General features: G+C 35.6%; 1 protein-coding gene across 1 annotated transcript in view; it reads left to right on the top strand.

Moving 5' to 3' along the window:
* Ccser1 (coiled-coil serine rich protein 1) overlaps positions 1–24784 on the top strand; it is a 1141328-nt gene extending 1116544 nt beyond the window's left edge. Inside the window, exon 11 of the mRNA XM_029569084.1 lies at positions 24676–24784. Coding sequence (XP_029424944.1) covers positions 24676–24690 — 15 coding nt within the window. The 3' untranslated portion in view covers positions 24691–24784. The remainder of the gene's footprint in view (positions 1–24675) is intronic.
* The last annotated feature ends 956 nt before the right edge of the window (positions 24785–25740 follow it).

The following is a 25740-nucleotide window of genomic DNA, read 5'->3' as shown; positions in this document are numbered from 1 at the left end:
AGAATTCAGATTTAAAAGAAAATTTTAAAAAGTATTTTTGATAATTTCCTACATGTGCGTGATGAAATATGCTCATATCTGCCCCTCATATTCCCCCTTCAACTCCTCTACTTTGAAACCCAACATCCCTCCTCTCAAATTCATTTCATTTTTTTTGATAACCACTAAATGCAGTTAGTGGTGTTCCTATGTGCATGGCTGTTGGGGGGCATCTACTGAAATATAAGAAACCCAGTGGCTACATCCTCACTAATGAATGTTCTGCATCCCCCAGAAACCATCCACTGCCAATAATAGCTGCTCTGTATGGTGTGGGGGCTGGAGATCATCGACCCCATCTATGCTGGGGTTTTGACCGGTTTGATCTTGTGTAGGTTTGTTTGTTCAGGTAACCACAGCTGCTGTGAGTTCATTATTGCAATGGCAAATATGGTAAGTGGGTCGGACAGCATTTCACACTACTCCTCCAACCCTCTGCCTCTTAAGTTCTCTCTACCTTCTCTTTGGCGATAATTCCTGGGTTTTGGTGATGGTGGGTTTAATATAGATGCTCCATTTAGGGCTGAGCACCCAGCTTTTTATTTTCAGCATTTTGATGAGTATTGACTGGTATCAACTGCTACAAAAAAAAAAAAAAATTATCTCAAGGTTGACAGCAGCCCAGTTCTTTATTTGTTTTTTTTGTTTTTTTTTTTTTATGTGTATTGCCTGCATGCGTGTAAGTCTATCGGGGTCAAGCAATGCCCACAGAGGTTAGAGGAGGGCGTTGGATCACCTGGAACTGGAGTTACAGTTGTAACCACCATGTGGGTGCTGGGAATCAAACCGGAGTCTTCTGCAAGAGCAGTCAGTGCTATAAACACTGAGTCATCTTTCAAGCCCCGACAGCAGGCCAGTTCTATGGGTATAAACATAAATATTTAGATTGCAATTTAAAAGCATGACCATTTGGCAAAATAACATTAGCAGGTTCTACTTAAGCCCTATGACCTCTCCATCGATAAGCTTCTGATGAAGATTACAGTACTAGGTATGAAATTCCCTCCTGTGGTGCAAGACTCAAATTCAGTCAATAAGTGGTTACCCTGTAGCAGTTGTGCCACTATTGTATCAGTGAGTATATCTTGCTGGCAGATGGGTATTGGCAGTATGCAGGGTCCAGTGGTGGGTAAGATATCTTTCCCCCCAGCTTCCTTCATATCTCCTTCCTGTACTATGAAAGGTACTATAAAGCAGGAAGCTTCCCAATAGGTTTGAGATTTAGTTCTCTATATCTTACAAATAAAATTGTGATGTCTTCAGATATAGGGTATTACTATGTTCTTAAGTTGAATAACTAAGGGCAATGACAATATCTTATCTTGTTTGAGACAACACTGGGGCCACCTGATTAATAACTTGTAGGACAGTATCCCATACTTTGAAGTTTGATTTTTATTTAAGAACTCAGGCCTTGTGAAAATGACATTGTCCACCAATGCAGGATAATTCAATTCAAAGCCTGGAGAGATGGCTCAGCGGTTAAGAAAACTGGTTGTTCTTGCAGAAGACCCAGGTTCAAATCCCAGCACCCACATGGAAGCTAACAACTGTCTGTAATTCCAATTCCAGGGGATCCGACAGCCTCTGTCCTCAGTGGGCATTGCGTGACATGGGTGCGCTCACATACATGCAGACAATACACTCATACACATAAAATAAAAATAATAAAGAAAATATTTTTTAAAAGCTGCATTTTGAAATTACCTTACTTAACTAGTGGGTTTCTTGAAGCTTTTTCATATATATGTAGTGTTCTGCTCCTTAACCAATCCCCTCTTCATCTCTGCCACATCCTCAGTTGACCCTTTCCCTAAGTATCTCCCATTTCACATATGTTCTACAATTCTTCTACTTACACTTTTTTAAAAGTTGTGTTGTGTGGTATTAGGCTTCCATATATATTTGTGTGTGTGTGTTCAATATTTGCCACTGTTTAAAATGTAAAATTATTATGTTTATTTTATATATATGAGTATATTGCCTGCATGTATGTAAGTGCACCTGTGTCATGCAATGCCAGCAGAAGACAGAAGAGGTTGTCAAATTCTCTTGGAACTGGAGTTATGGGTGGTTGTTAGCCACCATGTGGGTGCTAGGAATTGAACCAAAGAACTATGCAAGAGCAGTCAGTGCTCTTAACTGCTGAACCATCTCTACAGCCCTAAAATGTCAAATTACACAACTAGGTGATGTTGGGACACCAGAGATGAGGAAGAACAGTATTTGCAGTATGTTGTGTCTAGCTTTCATTGTACCTAACCATCCTTTGTCCAATTCCTATGAAATGCCTTCAGAATAACCCTGAACAGATTAAATACTACTTAGCCCTCTTGGCTTTGAACATTGGCGTCTTCTGGTTGGGGGATAATCTTATTATTCAGGTGAGCTTCTAAAGCTCCCTAGATGGTTTCTGCACACTCTTCCTCTCTAGCCATGGCATCTCAAACTGCCTGCAGTGATGGCTGTGCTGCCTGTCATGACATTATTTTGACATTTATCACAAAAGCTAAATTGAGAATGTTGAAATGTATTACACATAACCTTGAAAAATATGGAGTGAATCTAAAATATACAGTGACACAGTGAGCACATTGTGAGGAGATAATGCCAATATATGATGAAAAATTGTTTTTTTTAAGATTCTTAAGGCATATTGTACATTTCTAGAATGTCCCTTCGGGTGCCAGCCTAAGAATTAAGGAAATAATTTTGTAATTCTTTTGAAGACACCCCCCAACTGAGTCATCTCTGTACCTCAACTTTGTAATTCCTAAAGAATCAATATTCAAGTGCTACTGGGAGGTATTTGTTTTATAAATGAGTTGAGGGAAATGAAAATATTGTGATACATGGATTAAAGAAAGAAGTTGACCTGGAAATTCATATCCAGCCTTTGCAATAGGACATGGAACTATAAAGCAAGTGAGATAAAACCATGTACAATGTGAGTGTGCACACTGTAATTTCTTAAAGGTAAAAATTAGATGCAAAATGTGCATGATGAGTAATTTACCTAGATGTGTAAATTAAACCACTTAGGTGGTCTTACTCTGCATCTGTATCTCTCTGCTGGAGAATTCATAATGCATTTCCCCAGAAAGCATCAGAGTCCTGGAAACCCACATGCTGAGATAGTTTCCTCTTAAAAATGTATTTTTATTGGTCCTAAAGAAAACAAACCCCTTTTAAAATACTACTGGGAAATCTGTTAAAACACAGCCAGGTTGAACAAAAATAATGCAGTTATTTGCAGACACCTGTTCTTCAGTATTCTGTTTCTTCCTTTTCCATCATATTATGTACAGAATTTAAGAAGTTCCTTAATTTTATGGATATTATTGATATTCTAATGCTCAAGTAGCATAATAAATTTCTTGTATGGAAAGTGTAAAGTAATCTGTTCTGACTTCGTTTCTTTCCTGTATGGCTGCATTTTCCTATTGTTATATATAATTCAAAAGCATTCTTTTATGAATGGTGCTAATTTTTAACCTCTCTAAATCTTAAAAATATATCCATTAAACTCATTAAAACATCATTGAAATTATGAAAATACATTTTGTTATTTTTATATGAAATATCTATCTGTTGTCTTTTTCCTCAGAGATTCCATATTTTAAAAATTTATTTATTTGCTTATGCAGGCTAAGGCAATAGTAATTTCTAAAACAAGTATCTACATGTTATGTACGGGTACGTACATCATGCCTTGTATTCTATAGTTTCAACCCAACAAAATCTGCAGAGGAGAATTGTGCTTTATTTCCTTGACTTTACAAATAGCCTGAATGTGTAGAAGGCTGGGAATCTGACAAGGTCACACAGCTTGTTATTGTTAGGATGAAAATGAAACTGAGGTACTATATCAGGACAGTTTCTCGTCTTGATCTTAAGATACTATTATTTTTCTTATTCTAAGAAATCCATCCAAGTAATAAGTCATGTCTAAAAGGTATTAACTCAGGATTAAGATTATGATGTAAGTTTTTAAAGCAGGATTCATGAAATATAGGTGACATTTTCTGTGATGTCAGTCTATTAAACAGAGTGATTGAGTAAATTTGTTCCCAATAGTATTCATCTACTTGACTCTTCTATATAGTCAGCATGTATAATTTTGTCTCTGAGCTAAAATTACTTTGGTATGAGACTTCAAATTATATCACATAAATACGACTTTTTTTTAAGAAGCCTCAGTGTCCTAGGAAGAGAAAACCTAAAGAAAAATGTCATGGGGCTAGAGAGATGGCTCAGAGGTTAAGAGCACTGGCTATTCTTGCAGAGGACCCGGGTTCGATTCCCAGCACTCACATGGTGGTTCACAACTGTTGGTAATTTCAGTTCCAGGGCATCTGATGCCCTCTCTGACCCCTGTTTCATTGCACGACATGGCTACACTTACATGCTTGTGGGCAACACACTCATACACATAAAACAAAAATAATATATTTTTTTAAAGAAGAAAAAAGTAATTATGAATAGATTCTATGTCAGGTTTTAGCACACCCTATTTTTCAAGATACTTAATAGGCATGTAATAAATTTGACATTAAATAAATTAATATATTGATTTAAAGTATTCTTTTATAGAACCTCTTCTCATTTGTGCTCGTTTATGGGTCTTTGTGCTTAAATATATACGCATATACTCAAATGTATACCTATTTGAATAAGAAAAACAGTCCATTGCTGCTAATTCAGAGTCTATTTGGGGGCTGTCAGGCGGTGGTTTAGAAGAGAGCACAATTCTGTTTGGGGCATCTCTTCACGCTTTGGCTTCACTTTGTATGGTCTGATTTCCATCTCTGGCTGTGTCCATAATAAAATGGTGGACATTGCCATTACCTTCTGTTCCCTCACATGTCAGTCCATGGGTAAATTACACATTTCATCTTTTTTCTTATTTTCTTCAATCTTCAGGAGAAAACTCCTGGCTTATTTTAAGTTCTGGAAAGAGCATATACAGCAGCGAATCAATCATTTGGCCTAGAAAATAAGTGAAAGTCCCTTCAGGCAAATACATCCAATAGAACAGGCAGAGGAATGCTTTCCTCAGAGGGAATTTGCATACAGGTCCCTGAAAAATGATTGATGGTAATTGGAAAAAACATTAGTCTCTTTCTAAAGCTTTCAAGAAGAGCGTGCATGATTAGAGTTCTTGAATGGGAGATTATGTGAGATAAGTAAGTGACTTTTACTGAGGTCAGAGCAGTACATGTTAACATGAATGAGGATCTATCCACTCCCTCTTCTACCATACTTTGATAATGAACCAGAAAGAATTAGAACTTACTTTACTATCTTAGTCTAAAGAAGGGAGTGATACATCTGTTTGTCACTTTGATACCATTTTTTGTGAGATTATTTTATCCCTTTATTTTTCTGCACAGGAATTTCTACATAAATTCACAGTAAGTACCAAAATTGAAATTGTAGGGACTTAAAAAATAGAATCTGATCAGTTTAAATTTCTAAGTATTACTGCCTGGTTGTAACATTGTACAATTAATATAAAAATCATTTAGTTTTTATCATTTAGTCAGGATCTGTTGGCCTAGTTTCCAAAGTTGGTCTCCTGAGCATAATGGACATAATTGAAACTCTTGTTAAGTTTTTCCATTTTAATGAAAATATTAAGTGGCTTGTAGAGTTGCGTGGTAAATCCATTGCCTGGCTCTCAGAGGGTTGCTATGATTTCTGTCTGCTCCCTACTCCTTTCTTTTTGACAGGATATCACCTATAAAAATGATTTCAGTGCTTTGGCTCTGTTTTCATTGATTTCTACAGGTTTTTTTTTAATTTTTTTAATTGAGCTTTTAAAATATCATATACCATTTCCCAATCAAATCTAGGCCCTCTCCCCCAGCCATGCCTTCCCCCATCCCCACCCCAAACTCTATGCACTCTGCCATACATGCTGAGTCTTATTCATTAAGGTGTTTGTACCCAAATGTCCTTCAGTGTAAATGAGTCCAATGGAGTCTACTCAGCCCATCCAGTGGTTATATGTTAAGTCATACTCTCCCTCACCCAGCAGCAATCAGTCTCAAATAGTTCTCAGTCTCGTGCTTTCCTGCCACCTATTTCTCACCTCCCCTTTGGGCCCTAGTTTAATTGAGCTGACAAGGGTCCCCCATTTGACACCAATGCTGCTGCAGGCTCACACAAGCAAGCCTCTAGTGGCCTGGAAACCTCCATATGTTCATGAATGAGCTCTGGCTCTTACAATCTTTCCACATCTTCTGTAATGATCTCTGAGCCGTGGGTGAGGTTCTATATAGGAGTCCCATCCTACACTCTACAGTCTCTTATTCACCAAAACTGGGCCAGTTGTGGCCTTCTGTGTGTATCAGACTCTGATGTACATGGAAACGTCACTGGTGAGAGTTGAGGGGTGCATTAGCCCTCTCTCTACCCCTAATTCCACTATGTTCCATGAGTCTTGTTGTCAGAGACTCAACTGCAGATGTGTCACCTAGTACTGGGCATTTCCCAGGTGTATGGCTGTTTATCATGTTGGCGGGGGGGGGGGTCTGTTCTAACTGGCACTGCATTCCCTACTAAGTAGCTCCCAGTTTAATTTTATTTTCATAATTTTCTGTTTTATAATTGGAAGTTAGTAAAGGCACAATAATGTAAAATAAAAATTCACTGATTAATTGAGTGGGTTTGCTACTCTGAACCATAGATTGAATAGCACAATCGAGGATCATATGCTTGGAGATACCAAGTCCTTTGGTTAAAAAAAAAAAAAAAAAGCAAAATATTCCAATTATTAGTTTGAGAACATCCCCAAATGCAATTATATTTAAATGTAGTTTTAGTGGTTTCTGGCAGAAAAACAAAAGTTGAATACACGGGAAAAGCACTCACGAATTTTTCAGGTGCGTTTAGAATATAAAGATAGTTATTGAGTGCTGTTCTTTTACTTTGAAATGGTAAAGCATCTTCCTAGGGCTTTGGAATTATCTGTCTTCATCAAATTATTTCTAATTAATGCATTTATATTAATTAATGTCATATATAAAAATAGATAAGGGCACAGATAAGAGGAAAGGTTACCTTTACATCTAACTAGAAAAATGATTTTTAAGATTATTCTACTCGGCCAGAGAGATGGCTCAGTGGCTAATAACACTGGCTGTTCTTGCAGAAGACCTGGGTTCATATCCCAGCACCCACATGGCAGCTAACATTTGTCTGTAACTCCAGTTCCAGGGTGTCCGACAGCCTATTTTGTCTCCCAGGGTATTGTACAACACGGGTGTACTTACCTCCATGCAGGCATACACATAAAATAAAATAAAATTTATTTTATTCATTTATTTTAGATTTGCCTATTTGCCTAATGTATATGAGTGTTTTGCCTGAGCATGGAAGGGTACCATACTTCCCATGTCTGGTGCCCAAAGAGGTAAGAAGAGGGCATCAGATCTACGAGGACTGGAGTTACAGACAACTGAAAGTCACACTGAGAGAAAGGATTTAATTCTATTTCTTTATCCTTATCTCTCCACCTCACTACATAAAAGTTAACAGATTAGTTATCTAAGATTAAGAAACTTTACCAGATTCAGTTTACCTAAAGACACGCAGGATGTATTCCTTGAGAGAGCAAATGAGGTAGCCTCTGCTACTGTTGTCAGTGTATTTACTATTATCTAATTCATTAATAAAATAATTTATCATATTGTCCTTTTTTAAACCTTTGTGATCTAGTCAGGTGTCACCCCAAATTTTCTATACATCGCCTTATTTAGTGTCTGCAGAATCCTTGCTGAGTCAGTAGCAGTAAGAGTGCTCTTTCACAGCTGAGGAGCTAAATCTAGAATAATTAGCCTGCCTGAGGTCACAGAAGAATTTGAATCTGAATTTGATTTTGTGTTGTATAGGCTTTATAGCCTGCTCCTAAACCTATACTGATACATGAAACTACAAGCATCTTCAAAGTATAAATCAACATGCCAGTTATTTTTCACAAAGGAAAAACCAACTAAATGTGAAAAATTAGATGATAGACATTTGTAAGGATAAATATGATTTAAAATTCAAAAAGAAACAAACATAAAAACTTGACTAAGAGTGGAAAAAAATAAGAAAATGACATTCTAACATATAAAACCACAAACATTCTAAGGAATTCAGCAAAATAAATTAATAAATAAATAATAAATAAATAATAACAAGTTCTAGGGACTTGAGAGATGCCTCAGTGCTTAAGAGCACTTACTGCTCTTGTAGACTGAGTTCAGTTCCCAGCACCCAAACGGTAGCTCAGAATCATTTGTAACTCTAGTTCTAGTGGATCTGATATCCTGTATGGTCTCCATGGGCACCAAATGTGCATGTGTAGCAAAAATATATCAAAACTAAAACTGATATATCAAAACTAAAACTCAAACTGATAGGTAAGCTTTACCTATCAGCCAAGTACTTTTCTAAGCATTTCACATTTATATTCCTTTAGTCACATAAATGTGATAAGGTAGTTCATTTCTTCATATCCATTCCCATATGGAGAAACTAAAGCCCAAAGACTTACCAAGGTAGAATGAACTAGACTTTAAAACAAGAAAGTCCAGCTTACTGTTAGACATATTAACCATAAACCTTGTCATACTACATCCAAGAAATATACTCTAATATGTGGAAAATTTATCAAACTATGAAGAGGTTCAAAGTACTATCTTCATTAATGTGTTCAACATGTTTAAGTTTTTAAACCTGTCTTAGGTAACGTTAGATGTCAGCCTATAGTCACCTGGGAAGAGAGTTTCAATTTAGGGATTTCCCAGATCAGATTGGCCTGTGGCCATGTCTGTGGGGAGTGTCTTGATTGTAGATTGATGTAGGAAGGCTTAGCCCACTGTCCATTCCCTGAACAAATAAGTAGCTAAGCATGAACCTGTGAGTGAGCCAGCAAGCAGAGTTCTCCATGGTTTTTACTTCAGTTCCTGCCCTGTCTTTATTCAGTGATGTATTGTGACCTGGAAGTGTTAAGTCAAAGATCCTTTTCTTCCCTGAGTTGCTTTGTCACAGCAACAGAATTAAATTAGAATAAAAACCTTCCATGTGTGTAATCAGACATAAATTGTTGACTCTTGTATACCTGTTACACTCAGTCCATTTCCCTAATAAGCAAAACAGAGCAGAAGTAGATAACTCTGGGTCTTGTTTTTATGTAGCTGACTTGATTCTGTTATTCTCGGCATCTGATGGCGCTATTTGTCACTCAGAGTAGGGATTGCACGTGTAAAGTTTAAGGCAATCCAATGCTTTCTGAGTGTTAGTGTGCACTGGCCACAATGGTTAGGCATGATCCTCAGATCTTCTAGACACAAATGCATCTTTATTCTTATTTATTTTATTTGGTTTCTATAGAAAAGAATTACACCATCTTCCTGCCCTTAAGAATATTTACGTTAGGTTGGTCAGACATCATGGTTGACATATTGGATCATAAATAAATAAATAAAACCAAAGAAGGGAAAACACACACACACACACACACACACACACACACACACACAAAACACAAAAATTATGCTTTGAACTGTAAGTAAATGAAATTCCAGAGCTCGGGAGCTATCAAAATCAGTGAGAATGCTGATTTTTTGTTGTTGTTATTGTTAGTTAATCTAAGTAAAAACATTTGAAGTAAATTTTACAAATTTAATGATAAAATATTATTTCTTACCTAGTAGCAACAAAGAATACAACTAATAATGACTAACTTTTTTCTATTATCAATTAATTTTTTAAAAATTCCTGACCTGATTTTGGCAACTAAAAGAATACTTGAAACACAGTATGTGCTCAATTTTCTTTAACAACTTGAACTGTAAAATTCTGTAATTTAATACCCTTTCTATGAGAATCTGAATTAAAAATGTCCACTATCTATTTGGCATTTGTTTCCTGTTTTAGGTTTTTTTTTTTCATTTTGCTAAAAATAAATAAAAATTGCTTATTGTATCAAAATAGCCTTAAGAATAAATCGAGACAATGATTCACCATTTTATAAACAAGGTTTCAAGAGATAGAGACTTTCCCTAACACTCTCTCTCCCATGAAGTCCCAAGTCTCCTATCAGTGAACCAGGTGACAGCAGAGGTGATTGTGGCTGTTCTGGACTTGAGAACATTGATTTACAAAAGGGAAAAGTTTTTTTTTTTTTTTTTAAGAGTATCATTTCAATGATGGGCCCTCGAATAGTTTCAGTTTACAGATTCCTTTAGTCTATTTTCTCTTGCTGATAATACAATATTACTATTTAGGTAAGTCTTCAGGAATCAGGTTCATTTTGGCATGCATCTCTGCTCTAGAGAGCCTGGAGACGGAGCCGTGAATATGTGGTGAGGACAGCCAGAGCAGTTTTACAGCAGATCTGCCATCAAGAGATCCCACAAGTTGATTAACCACTTAAATGGATTAGTCTACTCTAAGATCACCTTTGGACAGTGTACACTGTTCCTCTGTCTCAGCCTCTGCCACCGAGATAAACGCACAACCTCCTGTGGATCTTCATTCAAAACTATACATGCTACAATAGGCAAAAGGAACAGGGATAAATATGCCTTTATTGTTCCATTTCATGCTTATCGGTTGGGGATTAGTATTTATTTACTGCTTGCTAAAGTTGTAGGTGTCACAGGTTAAAATTTCTTCTAATCCCTTTTTAAACTAAAATCGTGGTTTGAAATTCATTTCCTCTACTGTTCCCTTTCTTATTTATCCAGTTGCCATTGAGTTTTCCAAGATACACGTCCACTGGTCCACTCTTAGTGACAGAGCCTTAATTCTTTCTGCTGCATCCTCCTACTAAGGTACAGAACACTGGGGTATGATGGTAAGCTGTAGGAAGGCATGGGCATGGAAAAGGTCTTGGAGCTCTGTGTTGGGTTCACCCTATCAGTGAACCATCAGTGAACCAGTGCTCCTAGGCTATGACCTCCGTATACAGGCTGCTCGGTAGAGTGCAACAGGCTTACTGCAGAATAGTTGCTTGTTCCTTTTCCGAAACCATCATGATGTTTAGCTAGTTTAGTTTTATTTGTTGTTATATTGTTGTTGATCTTTCTGGGTCATACTTTTACTGTCAGAACTTGTTAGAGATTTCAAAGGGAAAAACAAACAAGTATGGGTTTTCAAGATTGCATCCCCCAGCCCCCCACTGATGAATAGACAGTGCCTTCAGTTTTTCATGAACTGCAGTTTTTCTGTTTCTGCTGTGGCACTCATTATCATGGAGAGTTCTGCTCTGGGCTTGGGCACCAAAACATTGTGATTCTCTGTACTGATCTGTCTGCTTCTCTCTGTGGGAACAATTAATTGTCCTGGACCTCACTCCTCTGTGATCACCTTTTTCTCCTGTGACAATTGGAATAATATCCAAGGTACTTGCATTCCAGATTGGAAGCTGGATATCAATGTTAAACTTTTGAAACACCAATTTACAGTGCCATGTGAACTTCCATTTAGTCACTCAATGAGTTATTCTTTCTGTAGTAAAAGTAATGTGATGTGACAAATAAATTTAGATTGAATATATGATTATATTTATCATAAATGTTTGTATAATTTTCCATTAAACTACAAAATTAAGGAAAATATGTTATAGACTCAGAAATAGCTGTTTCACAATCCTGAAAATCTCCTTTACTTGCAAGAATAAAACTATTTTATTGTAGTTTTATAAATTTTAATAATTATTTGATGTATAAGATGTAAAGTACCTATTTATTTTAATATGTATGTTTTTATGTAATAAATAAGGAAGGATTATAAAGTATATACAATATTAGTGAATGGTTTTGCCATAGGGAAATAGTACAAAGACAACATTCATGTTTATTACCATTCAAGAAAGAAAAACTTTGTTATCACATATATTATCATTTGAACATGTTACATTTTAATAGCTGACTGTAGAACATGAGTACTCTAAACTTATAGAGACCCATAAGCATCCATCAGGTTTAAGATGGATGAAGACATTAGACATATTAAAGTAACCGTCTAAGCTCTTTTGTAAATTGTAGTCTGATACTGTTAATGCCATTGTTATAGTTTACAAGTTTTGCACTTAAAGGCCACATTATTAATGGTGGTACAATGATTGATTTCAATAATATAAAAGTATTTGGCATGATAGGAAAAATTTACTTTCAGAACTGATATTACAATTGTGTACGGAGAATAAATTAAGCCAAACATAAGATTGTTAAATTAGACAATCCTTCCTAAAGTGTAAAAATTATCCAGTGTTCAAAACCACTGAAGTCTGAGAAGCCTGAACTAGGGTCTTCCATGCATGTGTTAATTTGTATCTCTGTTTATCAACACTATTAATTAATTAATTAATTTATATTTTATATGTATGAGTGTTTTGCCTGCATGTATGTAAATGTACCCGTGTAATACAAAGCCCGTGGAGACCAGAATAGGGCATCAGATCCTTTGGAACTGGAGTTACAGACGGTTGTTAGCCACCATGTGGTTGTGGCATTTTGAACCCGGGTCCTCTGCAAGAGCAACCAGTTCTCTTAACCACTACGCTATCTCTCTCGGCCTGTATCTTTGTTTTTAATAGGAATTAAAGCTGCATGTCCTCATATATATTAGTTTAGCTGGGCCTGAGATGACATTTTCTCTGGTTGTCTAATTCCTTGAGCTGGAATGAAGAAAAAAAGAAAATCTACAGCTTGGAAAGGGTAATTACGTTTTGACATCATCTGCACATTTGTAGTTGTTCTCAATGTAGTTATTTTAGAAGTATAAATCAGTCACACAATATATTTTCTTTCCTACATCTATATATAAGTAAAAATTCCACTGGAGAGTTTTCTAAACTATCATCCAATGCTAGTACTTCTTAAAAGTAAAATATTTAACTTCTGATGTATTTTAAACTATTTTTATTTTCGTGTGTATAAATGGTTTCCTGCATGTAAGTGCACCATGTGTGTCCAATGTCCATGGAGGCCAGAAAAGAATGTTGGATTCCCTGGAGTGGAAGTTACAGGCATGGAGTTATCTGAACCTGGGTCCTCTAGGAGGGTAGTTAACACTCTTAACCACTGAGCCATCTCTCTTATCCATTTCTTATAAGTTTTCAAAAGCTTCATTTATCATTTTTCCTCTTTTTATCTCTTTTTTTGTATTGCAACGATGAAGGATTTCAGATTTTCATTAAAAATCATCTTGAATGCTAACTATTGTTTACCTGAGGCACAAAATTGATTTTGGTATATAAAACATTTTTTTCAAAGATAAATGAGTTTTGTAAGATACTATTAGATAAGTTATACCAACATTAAATTATACATTATTAAGTCATTTGAAAAAAAATTTGTGATTTTTTTTCCTCATTGATTAGCTTAGGTATACCTCAGTTAAAGTCATTTCAAATGTTCATAAGAATATGTTAGGCAGAACTTATAATTGCTTTCACATTAAGTAAAATTTATATCTTAATGAGAATTAATATCTTACACAGTTTCAAAATATTTTTACTATATCTGTACTTCTTCAACATTTATATTTAGCGATTATCATGAATAATGCTTATTTAAATCAAAATCAGGTTTTGCTAATTTCTTTCAGTTTACTCATAAATTCAACAAAACCATTTGGACTGTTCTTATAAGCTGTGCTGTTAATATAGCTATGCACTGTCCATATTTTATAGGGATAATATCTATTAGTCTTGTTTCATTTCAAGTTTCATTCTTTTCAATTCTGTACATTGAAGTTTATTTGTAGAAAGCCTGCCACTTCATTCCTCTGGATTTATTAATTTCCCTTACTGCAAAGAAATGGAAAAGTTTTCTGATCAGATCAAGGGCAGAGAAACAAAGAAGAGCAGTGGGCCAAACAAGAGGGAGCTTCGGGTTTGTAACATCTATGTAACAAATTTTCAAAATAGTCCTGATTTTTAATCATTTTAACAGAGGTTAGAATCATAGAAATGATCCTAGATTATTTATTTCAATTAATAATAGCCATAAATATAATAATCATATATGTCATTGCTGTAAAATTTTGTTTCATTTTTAATATTTTTATTGAGTTTTCATGCATTTCATATAATAAATACATCTAAATCAGTTTTTGACACCCTCCCCTCTCCCCACCCTCCATAGCCTGCCTCCACTCAATTTCAGGTATTCTGTCATATAATAGCTATAAATTTTTACACAACTTTTCTTAAAATTTTTATTTATTATTGCTATTTTATGGGTATGAGTGTATAGCCTACAGTACACCCATGTTATGCAATAGCTGTGGAGATCAGAAGAGGGTGTCAAATTCCCCTGGAACTGGAGTTACAGATGGTTGTTAGCTGCCATGTGGATGCTGGGAATTGAACTCAGGTCCTCTGCAAGAGTAGCCAGTGCTCTTAACCACTGAACTATCTCTCCAGTCCATGCTGTAAATTTTTAAATGAAGATTATCAATACCTCTAATTTAGTATTGCTCATTTTAAAATGGCCAATAAAAAGGGTTGAAATTTTTTTTTAAGCAGTATATACATGCACAGTAGAACAAGGTGACCATAGTTATACAATTTCCCATATAATGATCGCAATAAGAAGCATTCTACCCATTCCAGTTACCATTCAGGTTGTTAGACTAAATAATTTATACTGTTAGTAGTAAGAGATATGATCTTTATACAATGACAAATGTAATGTGGAATGAAAATGACCACTTTAGAGTCAATTCAACTCAACTAATAAAATGTATCAAGACTGTACCATATGCCAGAAATGCTTGTGGCCACAGGTGGTAGAAAAACATGTGGTATCTAAGTGCTCACAGCTAGTCAGGAAGGGTAGTGAGAAGGCAGATTAGAAATTAGTATCATAATAAATAATCTGGTAATATAAATTGCTGTGTCAAAAACTAAGCAAAATAAGAGAGACGGCTATGTCAGGTGGTCAGGAAGTGTTGATGTAGATAACCATGGAAGACTTCACGTGAAGATCCATGTGAAATGTGTTCCAGATGTAAACATCAGCATGGGAGGGTCTGCTCAGCATCTAATGTGAAAGTGAGCGTGAAGTCTATTTTGGCAAGGCTCCCATCTACTGAGTCTGTGTGACCATATAGTTCTTTGTTCCACAGTCATTTTCTTTTTGTTATTTTGAATCAAATTCAACATAGAATGTAAAACATTGCTTCTTGCTAATGGTTGATAACAACCTTAAAACAATTACCTCAGATCCTATAAAATGTGCTTAGAAGGTTATCTGGAGGAGAAAGGCTGTTAACGAGAGCTGAGCAGTCTTGTGTTGCTGTAGTGAAAGAAAAGCTGAAATCATTTTGATTATACTTGAGGAAATGCCATGGTGCTGACTATTGGCACGTAGTGTGTGTCTAGCAGTCATCAGACAGGGGCGTGTGCCTTGAAGAGCTATCAGCGTTGGTGGCAGCTGTGTTGGTGGTGACTTTCTTGCTGGCAGAAAGCTTTGGAAGAACATCATCCCTGTGTGAGGAAGTGTCAAGTGGGACTTGTTTGCTCTTACCCTTTTCCAGATTCTCAGATGAGGAGGACGCTGAAGTTACATGTTCATGTTGGAAAAATCTCAGAGTAGGTACCCAAACCCAGCTGTTTCTCACTCTCCCTGTCCAGGCTATTTTTAAGTGGAAGTGTCAATCACTATGATTAATCATAGAGTCACATCACAGTGTTTGAAATTTAAACTTGAAAGTGTAATTGGAATTCATGTTTTAAAGATGATTATACTTTGATGTGTGAAAAAGACACTTCTATACCTCCAGTTGGTGAAATGAACATACAAATATCATTTTTCTTCCAGATTATTCTAATAAACAAATGACTAAATGTGTATACAAATAAAAAATGCTGAACAATTCTAATTTTTTAAAACTCTAGACACTAAGAGAGTATCTAATAAATGCTATTCAGTGCTATATGTACTGGGGATAAAAATAAAAATCATTTAAGACTAGCCTTCAAGTAATATAAAAGCAAAAATTAAGTACCCATTAGTAAATTGGAGTTTATATATTCATACAAGGTGGAAAAACTATATATGTCACAAAATTGATCAGTTTTAATGAATTAGTGGACACCTGTATTTTTAGCTCTGTACTAAACCACAATCCTAGGAAGCACTGTACTTTTTCAAGCCCAGATCCCTCCGTTTATGACTGGACTTCTGGAAACTACAGAAGTCCTTGACTGTAGTGAATCATTTATAAGAACTGTGATACGAGTTTATCTAGGTTTGAATGGGGAAGGGGAGAAAAAAGCGAGGGAGGGACAGAGAGAAAAAGAGAGAAATATTTGACATACCATCCTCATTCTTTCTTATTGACACCTCAGCTGTATGAGTCAACAAACTCTTGTCTCTCACAAGCTAGGTTATGCTGGTTTCTGTGACCTGTAGTTAAAAGATTCTTTTTTATGTACATTCTTTAGTGGAATGGAGGAGAATGCATTGGGGCTTTTTAATATACTAAGAAAAATGATTTAGACAGTGTGGCTGTATGAATTAGTTACTATGAAAAAATAGGCTTGGAGTTGATACGATATTTCAGTCATCACAGGTAAAAGGAAGAGAGACTGAAGTCTAAAACCAGAATCATATCTTATCACAGGGTGATGGCTGATCTTCATTGGCAGTATAACAATAACAACAAATAAAATAAAAGTAACATAAGGAGGAAATGCCTTATATCGTTCTTGGTCATTTACTTCTAAAAATCATATATCAAAACACTCAAATTTTTCGTTGGTTTTTTTTTTGATATCTCTATGGCATATCACAGATAATGAAGAAAGGGACAAAATGTTACTTTTTCTTTAGGAGGAAATTGCATTACTAGAAATAAAGATGGTCTGGAAGAATGAGTATAACCAGTTAAACCATCTAAGAACATTTTAATTATCTAAATGGATGAAATATTCTTGAACAGGGAAAAGCTACTGCAGAATTGAGACGGAGTCTCAACTGATGTAATAACAATGGAGACAGAAGTGAAAAGATCTGGGTGAGATTGTGGATTAAAAATGGCCAGACTAAGAAGGAAAACGTGCTATATGACCAGGTTCTCAGCATGGTCCATTAGCATTTGGAAGAGTGGAGAATTTACTATAGAAATCATCCATGAGGCACCAAACCTTGTGGCTTGGGGACAAGCCTTTGAGAACCCGAAGTGTTTTTACAGTGAAGACCAGCATTTATTCAGATATTAAAAACATCTCAAACCTTACTAAACGCAATTTTGAATCATTCTATATTAGGCAAAATTCCTGACGTGGTGGACGTTCAAAGCTTAGATAATTAAAAGGATACATGCATTATATGAAGTGCTTAATAGTTCAGTATATGAGGAAATAGCAAGAGATGTGCAGTATTATTTTACAACCTTGGTTGAGAAAGCCTCTGGGTAAAGATGTGAGAAGGGAGTAAAGCCTGAAGTTATTTAAGGAATGAGGAGTTCAGGAGGTGAGAGAGGAGCCCTGGGCTGAGGTGGAAGGACACAGTTTGAGGAAGAGCAAGAGAAACCATAGGGCTAGAAGACCCAAGGCAGATGACATGAGTACATTGACTGTCCTGAAATCGCTAAACTAGAAGTTCAGATGCAGATATTGGGCCCATAGCAGACTGGGGCTGCATTCTGGGAACATGTTCTCTTTCCTATAGTCACGAGAATAAGGATTGCCTTGAAGCCGAGTGGAGGCATTCAGACAGAACACCATCCTAAGACATCAATGGTCTGTGTTTTTGCCTTCCGCACTTGGCTTTTGGACCCATTCTGTGGTCCTTGTCTGCTGATGTGAAGACCATCATTTTAGACATGGAAGGCAAGAATCTCGTAGGGTCAGAGCAAACAGGTCGCATTCCTAACCCAGATGCCTCGCCACCTTGAATACAATGTATGTGTGAGAGAGAAATATAGCCCTTAAAGCCTGCATCATTTCGATTAATCACTCGCAGCAAATTTCACTGCTGTTAGTGCAGGAATTGTGCTGTAGTCATTGCAGAAAATACGGGTTTATGAATTTGCACCATTGCACATAAAAAACTTGTATGGGGGAAATTAAGAAGTAGGACAGGATCTCCGAAAGTTCCCAGACCCTAAGCGCCCCAGCAGCCTCCTCTTCTGTTGGTGGATGTAAATTTGCTAGATTCTCCCAAATCTAGGACAGAAGCAATGATCTCGAGGAAAGTATTAACAAAGAAACTCACCACTTTCCTCTGGCACTCAGAATTTCTCATTCACCTTGCCATGCTCCTCCTTGCTCTTCTTATTTAATTTTGCCTTATATTATATTTACTTGCACACATACACCACTTTCAGAATACAAGGATTCCTTCTGCCACAGCTTACCATCTTTTCAGAGGACAATCCAACCAGGGCTCCAGAGGCTGATGGTACTGATGCAGAGTGGCATCCTCAGGTTCCTGAGAAAACTTCTTATGCTCTCTAGTGTCCACAGGCATTCAGCTGCTTTTCCTGAAAACATTCATTTGCCCTTCACATCCTCTGGAAGCCAGGGTGACACATGCTGTCCACTATAATCAGGACATAATGCTGTAGATGTAGAAGCCTCTAAAATCTTTGAAGACAGCAGATACTGCTTATCGTTAGCAGAGTGACTTGGTGAGTTTTTGATGAACTGAATTAGTAATAGAAGTAATCTAGATGGATTTAAGCTTAAGAGGCATATAAACAAATATATACATATATATGTCACTTGTCTATCTAGCCATCTATCTATCATCCTTCTGAGAATGACAGATACATGAGGCAGAGGACACATAAAATATTCAGAGGCCAAAAATAACTGAGGAAAAAGAGAAACCTGGTAAAACTGCTGATTCCTAACTAAATTGACTTGCCAAGGAGTGACTCAAATGCAAAGAGAAGGCAGCTGCCTCTGTCACACTGTCCTCTACTTCCTTCCTTTCCATCTGACTCTAAGTGAAGCTGTGTAAATATGTCACAAAGCCCTGTCTGACAGGACAGAAAGTTAGAACTCAATAACGTATCTAGCATACTCTTACAGACTAGACTTTGAAAACACTTGTACCATTCTTTTTTGATTAAAGTAGCAACAGAGTCTGTTTTAAATACATTAATTCGGAAATGGAACATACATCTTCTTTCATTAAGATCCCATCAGAGCACTCAGTTTAAATGGCAGGCAATTTCTTTAGGTCAGAAACAATATTTCATACATCTAACTTAGGAATAGGTGGCATTTTAGTGTGCGGTTCATGTGACTAGATAAGGACAGAACTGTCACAAACAAGATTCTAACTGTAGCCCATTGATTTGGGCTCCGTCTTTGCATTGATTATACTTTACCATCTCCTTGTGGTCTCAGCACATTTTGTTAGGAGTATTGACCTGATTTAGCTCCAGAATGCCTAGGGACCTTTTCAGAGAGTATGCAATATTGCAATTCTAATAAGAACTCAATGACTTCTTATAGAGAGAAATGAGGAATACTGGAGCAAATTGCTATTAGTATTGTTTCAAATCACTGTACTTAATTATACTTAATCTTGTTCTAAATGGTATAGTTCACTAAGAAATTTTCTTCAGTTTGAAAGACAGTGAACTTATCTTTGAATGGAAAAACTTCTATGTATATTCTAAATTAAAGTTACAAAAATTTTTATTGGAAATTTACAGTATATTTTTAATTATTTTATTTACTATTTATATTTTATATGTATGAGTATATTGCCTGCATGTATGTTAGTAGTTAAATGCATGCTCCATAATATTTAGATTTTGCTCAGTCTATTGATAATTTTTTTCTAGGATTGTTATCTTGAGTGTTTTTCCCTAATAACTACTACTAGTTGTTATTAGCACCCCAAATTGTACATTGATAACTCCATCTAAAATAATTATAACTATATGTATCACATGAAGAGGTAAGGCTCATATTCAGTCTTTAAGGATTTATAATAGAAGTTGTTTAATTCATGTCATTAAATATTTTTTTAGGTTTTCTTGTACTATAGAAGACCCACACTTCAGCTTATTTATCTGTGTTTGTCAGTCCTTTGTCAAAGACTTATTTTCTCGTTTTTATTGCATCGTACCCAAATCTTGGAAGTAGTCACCCAAAAGATGTAAATACGGGTGATGTTTAAGAGCATTTAATTTTCTCAACTGACACCATTAATTCTTCAAATGTGTTCTAACAGATGTTCTTAGATCATTAATAGTGAAGATCAGGGAACGTTGTGGAAGAGGTGGGTGAAAGAGTGTAAGAGCTAATGGGGGTGGATAAATAAAGGAAACGGTGTTCTCCAGAACAATGGGCAGCTACATATATGAATCCACAGTTCTAACAGCATGCATAAGACCTACACAAGCCCAAGCCAGACATAGAGTCAGCACAGAGGGGAGAGGTGGGCAGGAATCCCTAGGTCAGGAATTATTGGCAGTTGTTAACTTGTGAGAGGGAGACTCAATTTCCTTTAAGAGTGTGATACCAGGTGGGCCCATCAGGCTCCAGGGGATGGATCTGATAAAAGATGAATATAATCAAAATACACTGTATGAAAGTCTCAAAGAATCAATAAGCAATTACTTTAAAAAGAGTGGAGATTTATATAAGGTGATAGAGAAGACCATTAACATAAATCCCATTTTTACCAAAATAACTTTCCAGCTACCGTGATGTTTACCTGGGATCCACAGTATGACAGAAAAATGTTAGACAGTATCTTCAGGAAAGTATAAAATAGTACACTCTATTTTTATCAGATTATATTTATATTAGTACTTGAAGAAAGTTTAGATAATTCCTTTCTAATACACAACTTTAAAAGAGACAGAAAGAGTCATCAATGGTTTCCCACATATATTCTTGGAAAATTTAACAATGTTGCTGTGTGTATAATTTGGTTGACCTAAAGTAAGTGGTAAGTGCATCTATGCATGTGTGCATGTGTGACAATGCAATGCAAACTCACTTTAAGAGTCAATAACCTAGTCACTTCTAATTGAGCTATGATTACAATTTGCTTATTGCTATACTAATACAATTAATAACTCACTGGGTATTCAACAAGTATTTGCTAAGTTGTTAATGGGAAGGGTAGGGTAAGAAATTGTCTGACTTTCAGATTAGATAATAGTGGATAAGGAAATCTTTGACTTTGTGTCTCCTTTCTAATCTTTGAATTTCTGTTTCCTTTCAATCATGTTTTTAACTTCACTAATTTCATAACAGTATACTGGTTTCTATCAAATAGGTCTTAAATTGCTCTGTCAATTTTTATTGCATATCCAGAATACAAAATTTAAGTGTTATATTAATACTATGTAGAATTTTGTAATGTTATTATTATTACTATTAATTTTTGGTCTTTTTGAGACAGGGTCTCTCTGTAGCCCTAGACCAGGCTGGCCTTGAACTCACAAAGATCTGCCTGCTTCTGCCTCCTGAGTGCTGGGATTAAAGGCGTGCGTCACCATGCTTGGCCAGAATTTTGTATTTTAAATGGTGACTGCACAAAACTAGTGATGTATCTTTTAAGAAAAAGAAAAAAAAAAAAAACATGGAGAGGGTGATGTGACAGGTCACACGGCAGTTTGGTTTAGTGAGTCAGAAGTTGCTTTAGAACTAAAATCATGACTCATGCATGTGTCACTCAGCAACTTAGTGATTTATAGGGAACAGTAATTATGTATTTTGATTAACTATTAGTTTATTTTCTATGTTAATAAATTCATCAGAAAGTGTTTATAGAATGTATATTGAATTCCAGTAACATTGAACATGGCCACTTTATGATGGGCAAATAGGAGTGTTTGGAAGGGAAGTTTCATGAATCTAAAACTACAGTCAACATAGAGAATTCCTGATTGGAGCATGTAGGGCAGTGTTTTGAAGTTAGTGCTTTTCTGGTGTGTAGTGCAATGCCTCGCCAATGACACGTTCCCAGAGTAGGTAGTTATGATATTACCGATATATGTAAATTGATGTGTTAAATATGGACATAATCTCTCATCCTTATATTGTTGTGTTAATTTGTTGTTCCTTTTCTGGTGTATATACTTAATTGGTTTGGTGCTACCTTATTCATAAACCATGAGTATTTCATAAAAGTGGTAACTTTGTTCCATCTATGTCATTCCCTGACAAATTATGCTTTAGAAAATATTTTATGGGTTAGCAAAAAGCCCTTTTTATACTAAAACCTTTAAATATGCGTAAAAGCTAAAAAGTTAATGCAATATATACTCAACATTATTTCACCTACTTGCAACAATGAATCAGTCTTTGGCTAATGGATTCTTAGCTTGGCAATATCTTAACACCATATCATAATCTGTAAATATTTTAATGTGCATCATTAAAGAATATTCGCTATTGTGTTTAGTCTTAACTTAGTAGTGCCATCAATTATTCAGTTAGATACTTATTTCTCAAATAGTCATTTTCTCTGAGGAGTTTGGCTCAGATTCCAAATAAGACCCACTGAATTGTATAATGCTTCTCTTCAATATCTTTTAGTTAGTTCTTTTCTGTGTTCTGATTATGGTCTTTGAATGGAAACAAGTAGCAAATACAAACACATAGAAACACATGCATACACACACACACACACATCTTAAGTTCATCCTGAAATATTCAATTTAAAATCAGAATTTCAGACATTTCTATAATGTTATTGAACTTTCATCTGCCAAAAGTTTCCTTTATGCTGAAAACATGGTTCCTAATAATTAACATTAATTCTGTAGTATATAAAGCAATTTCAGTATACATGATCAATACTCAAACAATGTAATTGCTAAACATGGTTTATGTAAATGTGTTATGCTTTTGTATTTATTTTAAAGATTGTGTATTAAACTCAACATGTCAACTTGTCATAACTATAAAGTCAGAAATTTCTAATACAAAATGCGTGCATTAGTGTAAATGTTTAGTTTTTAAAGATTCATGGAGATTTGTTGAAAAGAGAGGTTGTTTGCTGTGAGATACAAGTGTCCTTGGGAGGATGGGTGGCTAATATTTCTCAAACTATTTCAGTTGTGTTCTGAAATCTGACTCTTCCCATGCCTGCTTTCTTCTCTTTTTACCAGAAGCTTTTCTTGCCTTCATCATTATAATTTTTTCTTCCACAAAGAACATCCTAGTTATCCTTACCATGTTATTATGTAATAGATTTGTGTCTTTACCTTCCACATGCTTTGAATAATAATTATGTCTACTTTTCTGTTTGTATTAGATGGCATTTCCTCTAACCTTTATTATATGCAGTAAATTGGAATAACTTCAATATCTGAAATTTTCTTCTATGGCTATATTAGTCCATGTGTGGAAAAATATTAAGGCCATCACAGCTTAGCTTGTGTGAAGAGTCCTCATTGTGCCATGCCCTTTTGTTTTCTCCCTAGGATGTCAGATAACTAAAACTCATATGACCAACATGTGGTCAGATCCACAGCCTGCGCTGAAGTTTGTTCTTGTTCAATAGCAGCTAATATTAAGCTCAATGTTCTCAAATATTTACTCACAGTAATATGCTCCATTTGGTCTGTGCTGTGAGTTGTGGCTCCTACTTAATAAAGGTTTTCTGCTCTTTAGCAAATAAAACAGTACGAAGACTATAGTGCTCAAAACAACAGACTTGTTAATGTGTAACATATTTTTTATTTCCTGTGTTCCTTTGCTAGCGTAGTATTTCTTCCAGAATTCTTGGCATATTTGCACATTTTTTTCTGGTGCATAAAATAATATACTTTTTTCTCTTCATTTTAAATAATGTAAGATATACGTTGTACGATCAAGTTTTGAAATTTAAAAAATTATATTTTGTGTGTGTTTTGCCTGCATGTTAGCATACCTATGTGTGTGATTCCCATGGATGTCAGAACAAGGTGTCAGATCCCCTGGAACTGTAGTTACAGATGGTTGTTGCACGCTAGGTGGGTGCTGGGGACTGAACCCATGTCTTCTGCAGGAGCAGTCAGTGCTCTTAACCACTGAGCTATTGCTCCAGCCCTGGATCAAGCTTTTAATCATGCTTCATTTATTTATTTAGAACTTAACTGACCTCTACTGCTCTTTCCTGTATTCATAGCTGCCATATAATTTTCTGTGGCAGAATTTAGTTATTATCATTTATTAGTGATTTAATTTATTTTAATCATTTTATTTTCTAGAAAAAAGAGAACTGTAACAATCATCACATAAGTTGTAAAATAAATCTATAGTTTTTAAGAATGCACAGAAAGATTGCTTTGTTGTGTGCCTGGATAAAGTTATCAACATTATACAAACATGGAATCCACTAACTCTTAAAACAGAAATGGAGCATGCAGTGACCCCTTCCCCCAACTCCCGATGGGAAGATGAATCCTTTCTTGACAAGAGGAGACACAAAGCTACAGACTGCTTACACACTCTGTGTTTGTGTGGAAGCAAAGCTTTTACTTGTATATTGTGTTTTGCCTTTGATTCTGTGACCAAATTTGGCTAATCAATGGGTGTATGACATATTGTCATGTCTCTACAGAAGGGTTAAATGGGTATATTATTAACTTTCCTGTTATGATGAAACACCATGTCCAAGGCAAATTATAGAAAGAAGACCTTATTTTGGCTTATGTTTTCAGATGGATAAGAGTTAATCTTGGTGTGGAGGCATGGTAGATCAGTTGGAACAGAAGACTGATTGTTCACATCTTCTAGCACACACAGGAAGCAGAGAAGGGGGGAAATGGAAGCAGGACAAGGCTATGAATCATTAAATCTCACCCCCAGTGACGACCTTCCTCCAGAAAGGCCACACCTCCTGAAGGTTACTTGAACTTTCTCAGAGAGTACCGTTACCTGGGGACCATATACCAAATATTCAAATAGTCAAGCCTATGGAAGGATGATGGGGGCATTTCTCATTCAAACCACCACCACAGGTATCACTGGAGAACCTAGGAATCTTGGCTGTTTTTGTCCCTATCTTGGATTTGAAACACTTGAAAGAGGATGGCTGCTTCTGCATGAGTAGTGAAGCAAGACAGCATGCAGACAGGAGATATGGTTTTTAAGTGTAGCAATGGGAAATGATGTTTCTGTTTGCAGAAATATTTGAGGAATTCCTACCCTGTTGTCTTTGTCTCTAAAATTATATGCACAAGTTTTAATTTCTTTAAAGATTTTTTTCAATTTGTTTCCATTGTGTGTTTTCTACATTGTGGGTTATTAATAGCCATTTTAAAAATTAATGACTCACAAATGGATGAATGACTGAGCATTAATTAGACAAAACTTTCAGATTAGGCAGTGGATTACCCAGGTCGAACTTTCTCATACTTTCAATTAACTGGTGGATTTTGAATTTTAGGTTAGTGAATAATTGCTTCTAACATACTATGGTTATTATTGTTCTTTAAATTGGGTAATAGGTTGTCTTTAATCTCATAATCATGGATGATTTGCTCAACTCTTGCTTTTCCAAAAGTTGAATTAGAAGATACAAGAGTTCAAGTGTCAAAGTTATTACCAAGTAAATCTGTACTTATAAATGATGCTCCAAAAATGTTGTCTGATAGTTTTAAGACTTTTCATGAAATAGTATTTAATAAATTAATTTTGTCAAATAGTATTTAACAAAATTTTGATTTGTATAACAAAATTAGCATTATTTAAACAATTTTTAACAGAAAATGAAACAGACTTTA

Source organism: Nannospalax galili, unplaced genomic scaffold, assembly GCF_000622305.1.
Source record: "Nannospalax galili isolate Female #2095 unplaced genomic scaffold, S.galili_v1.0 scaffold441, whole genome shotgun sequence".
Lineage (NCBI taxonomy): Eukaryota > Metazoa > Chordata > Mammalia > Rodentia > Spalacidae > Nannospalax > Nannospalax galili.
This window is presented reverse-complemented; position numbering and strand designations above follow the sequence as displayed.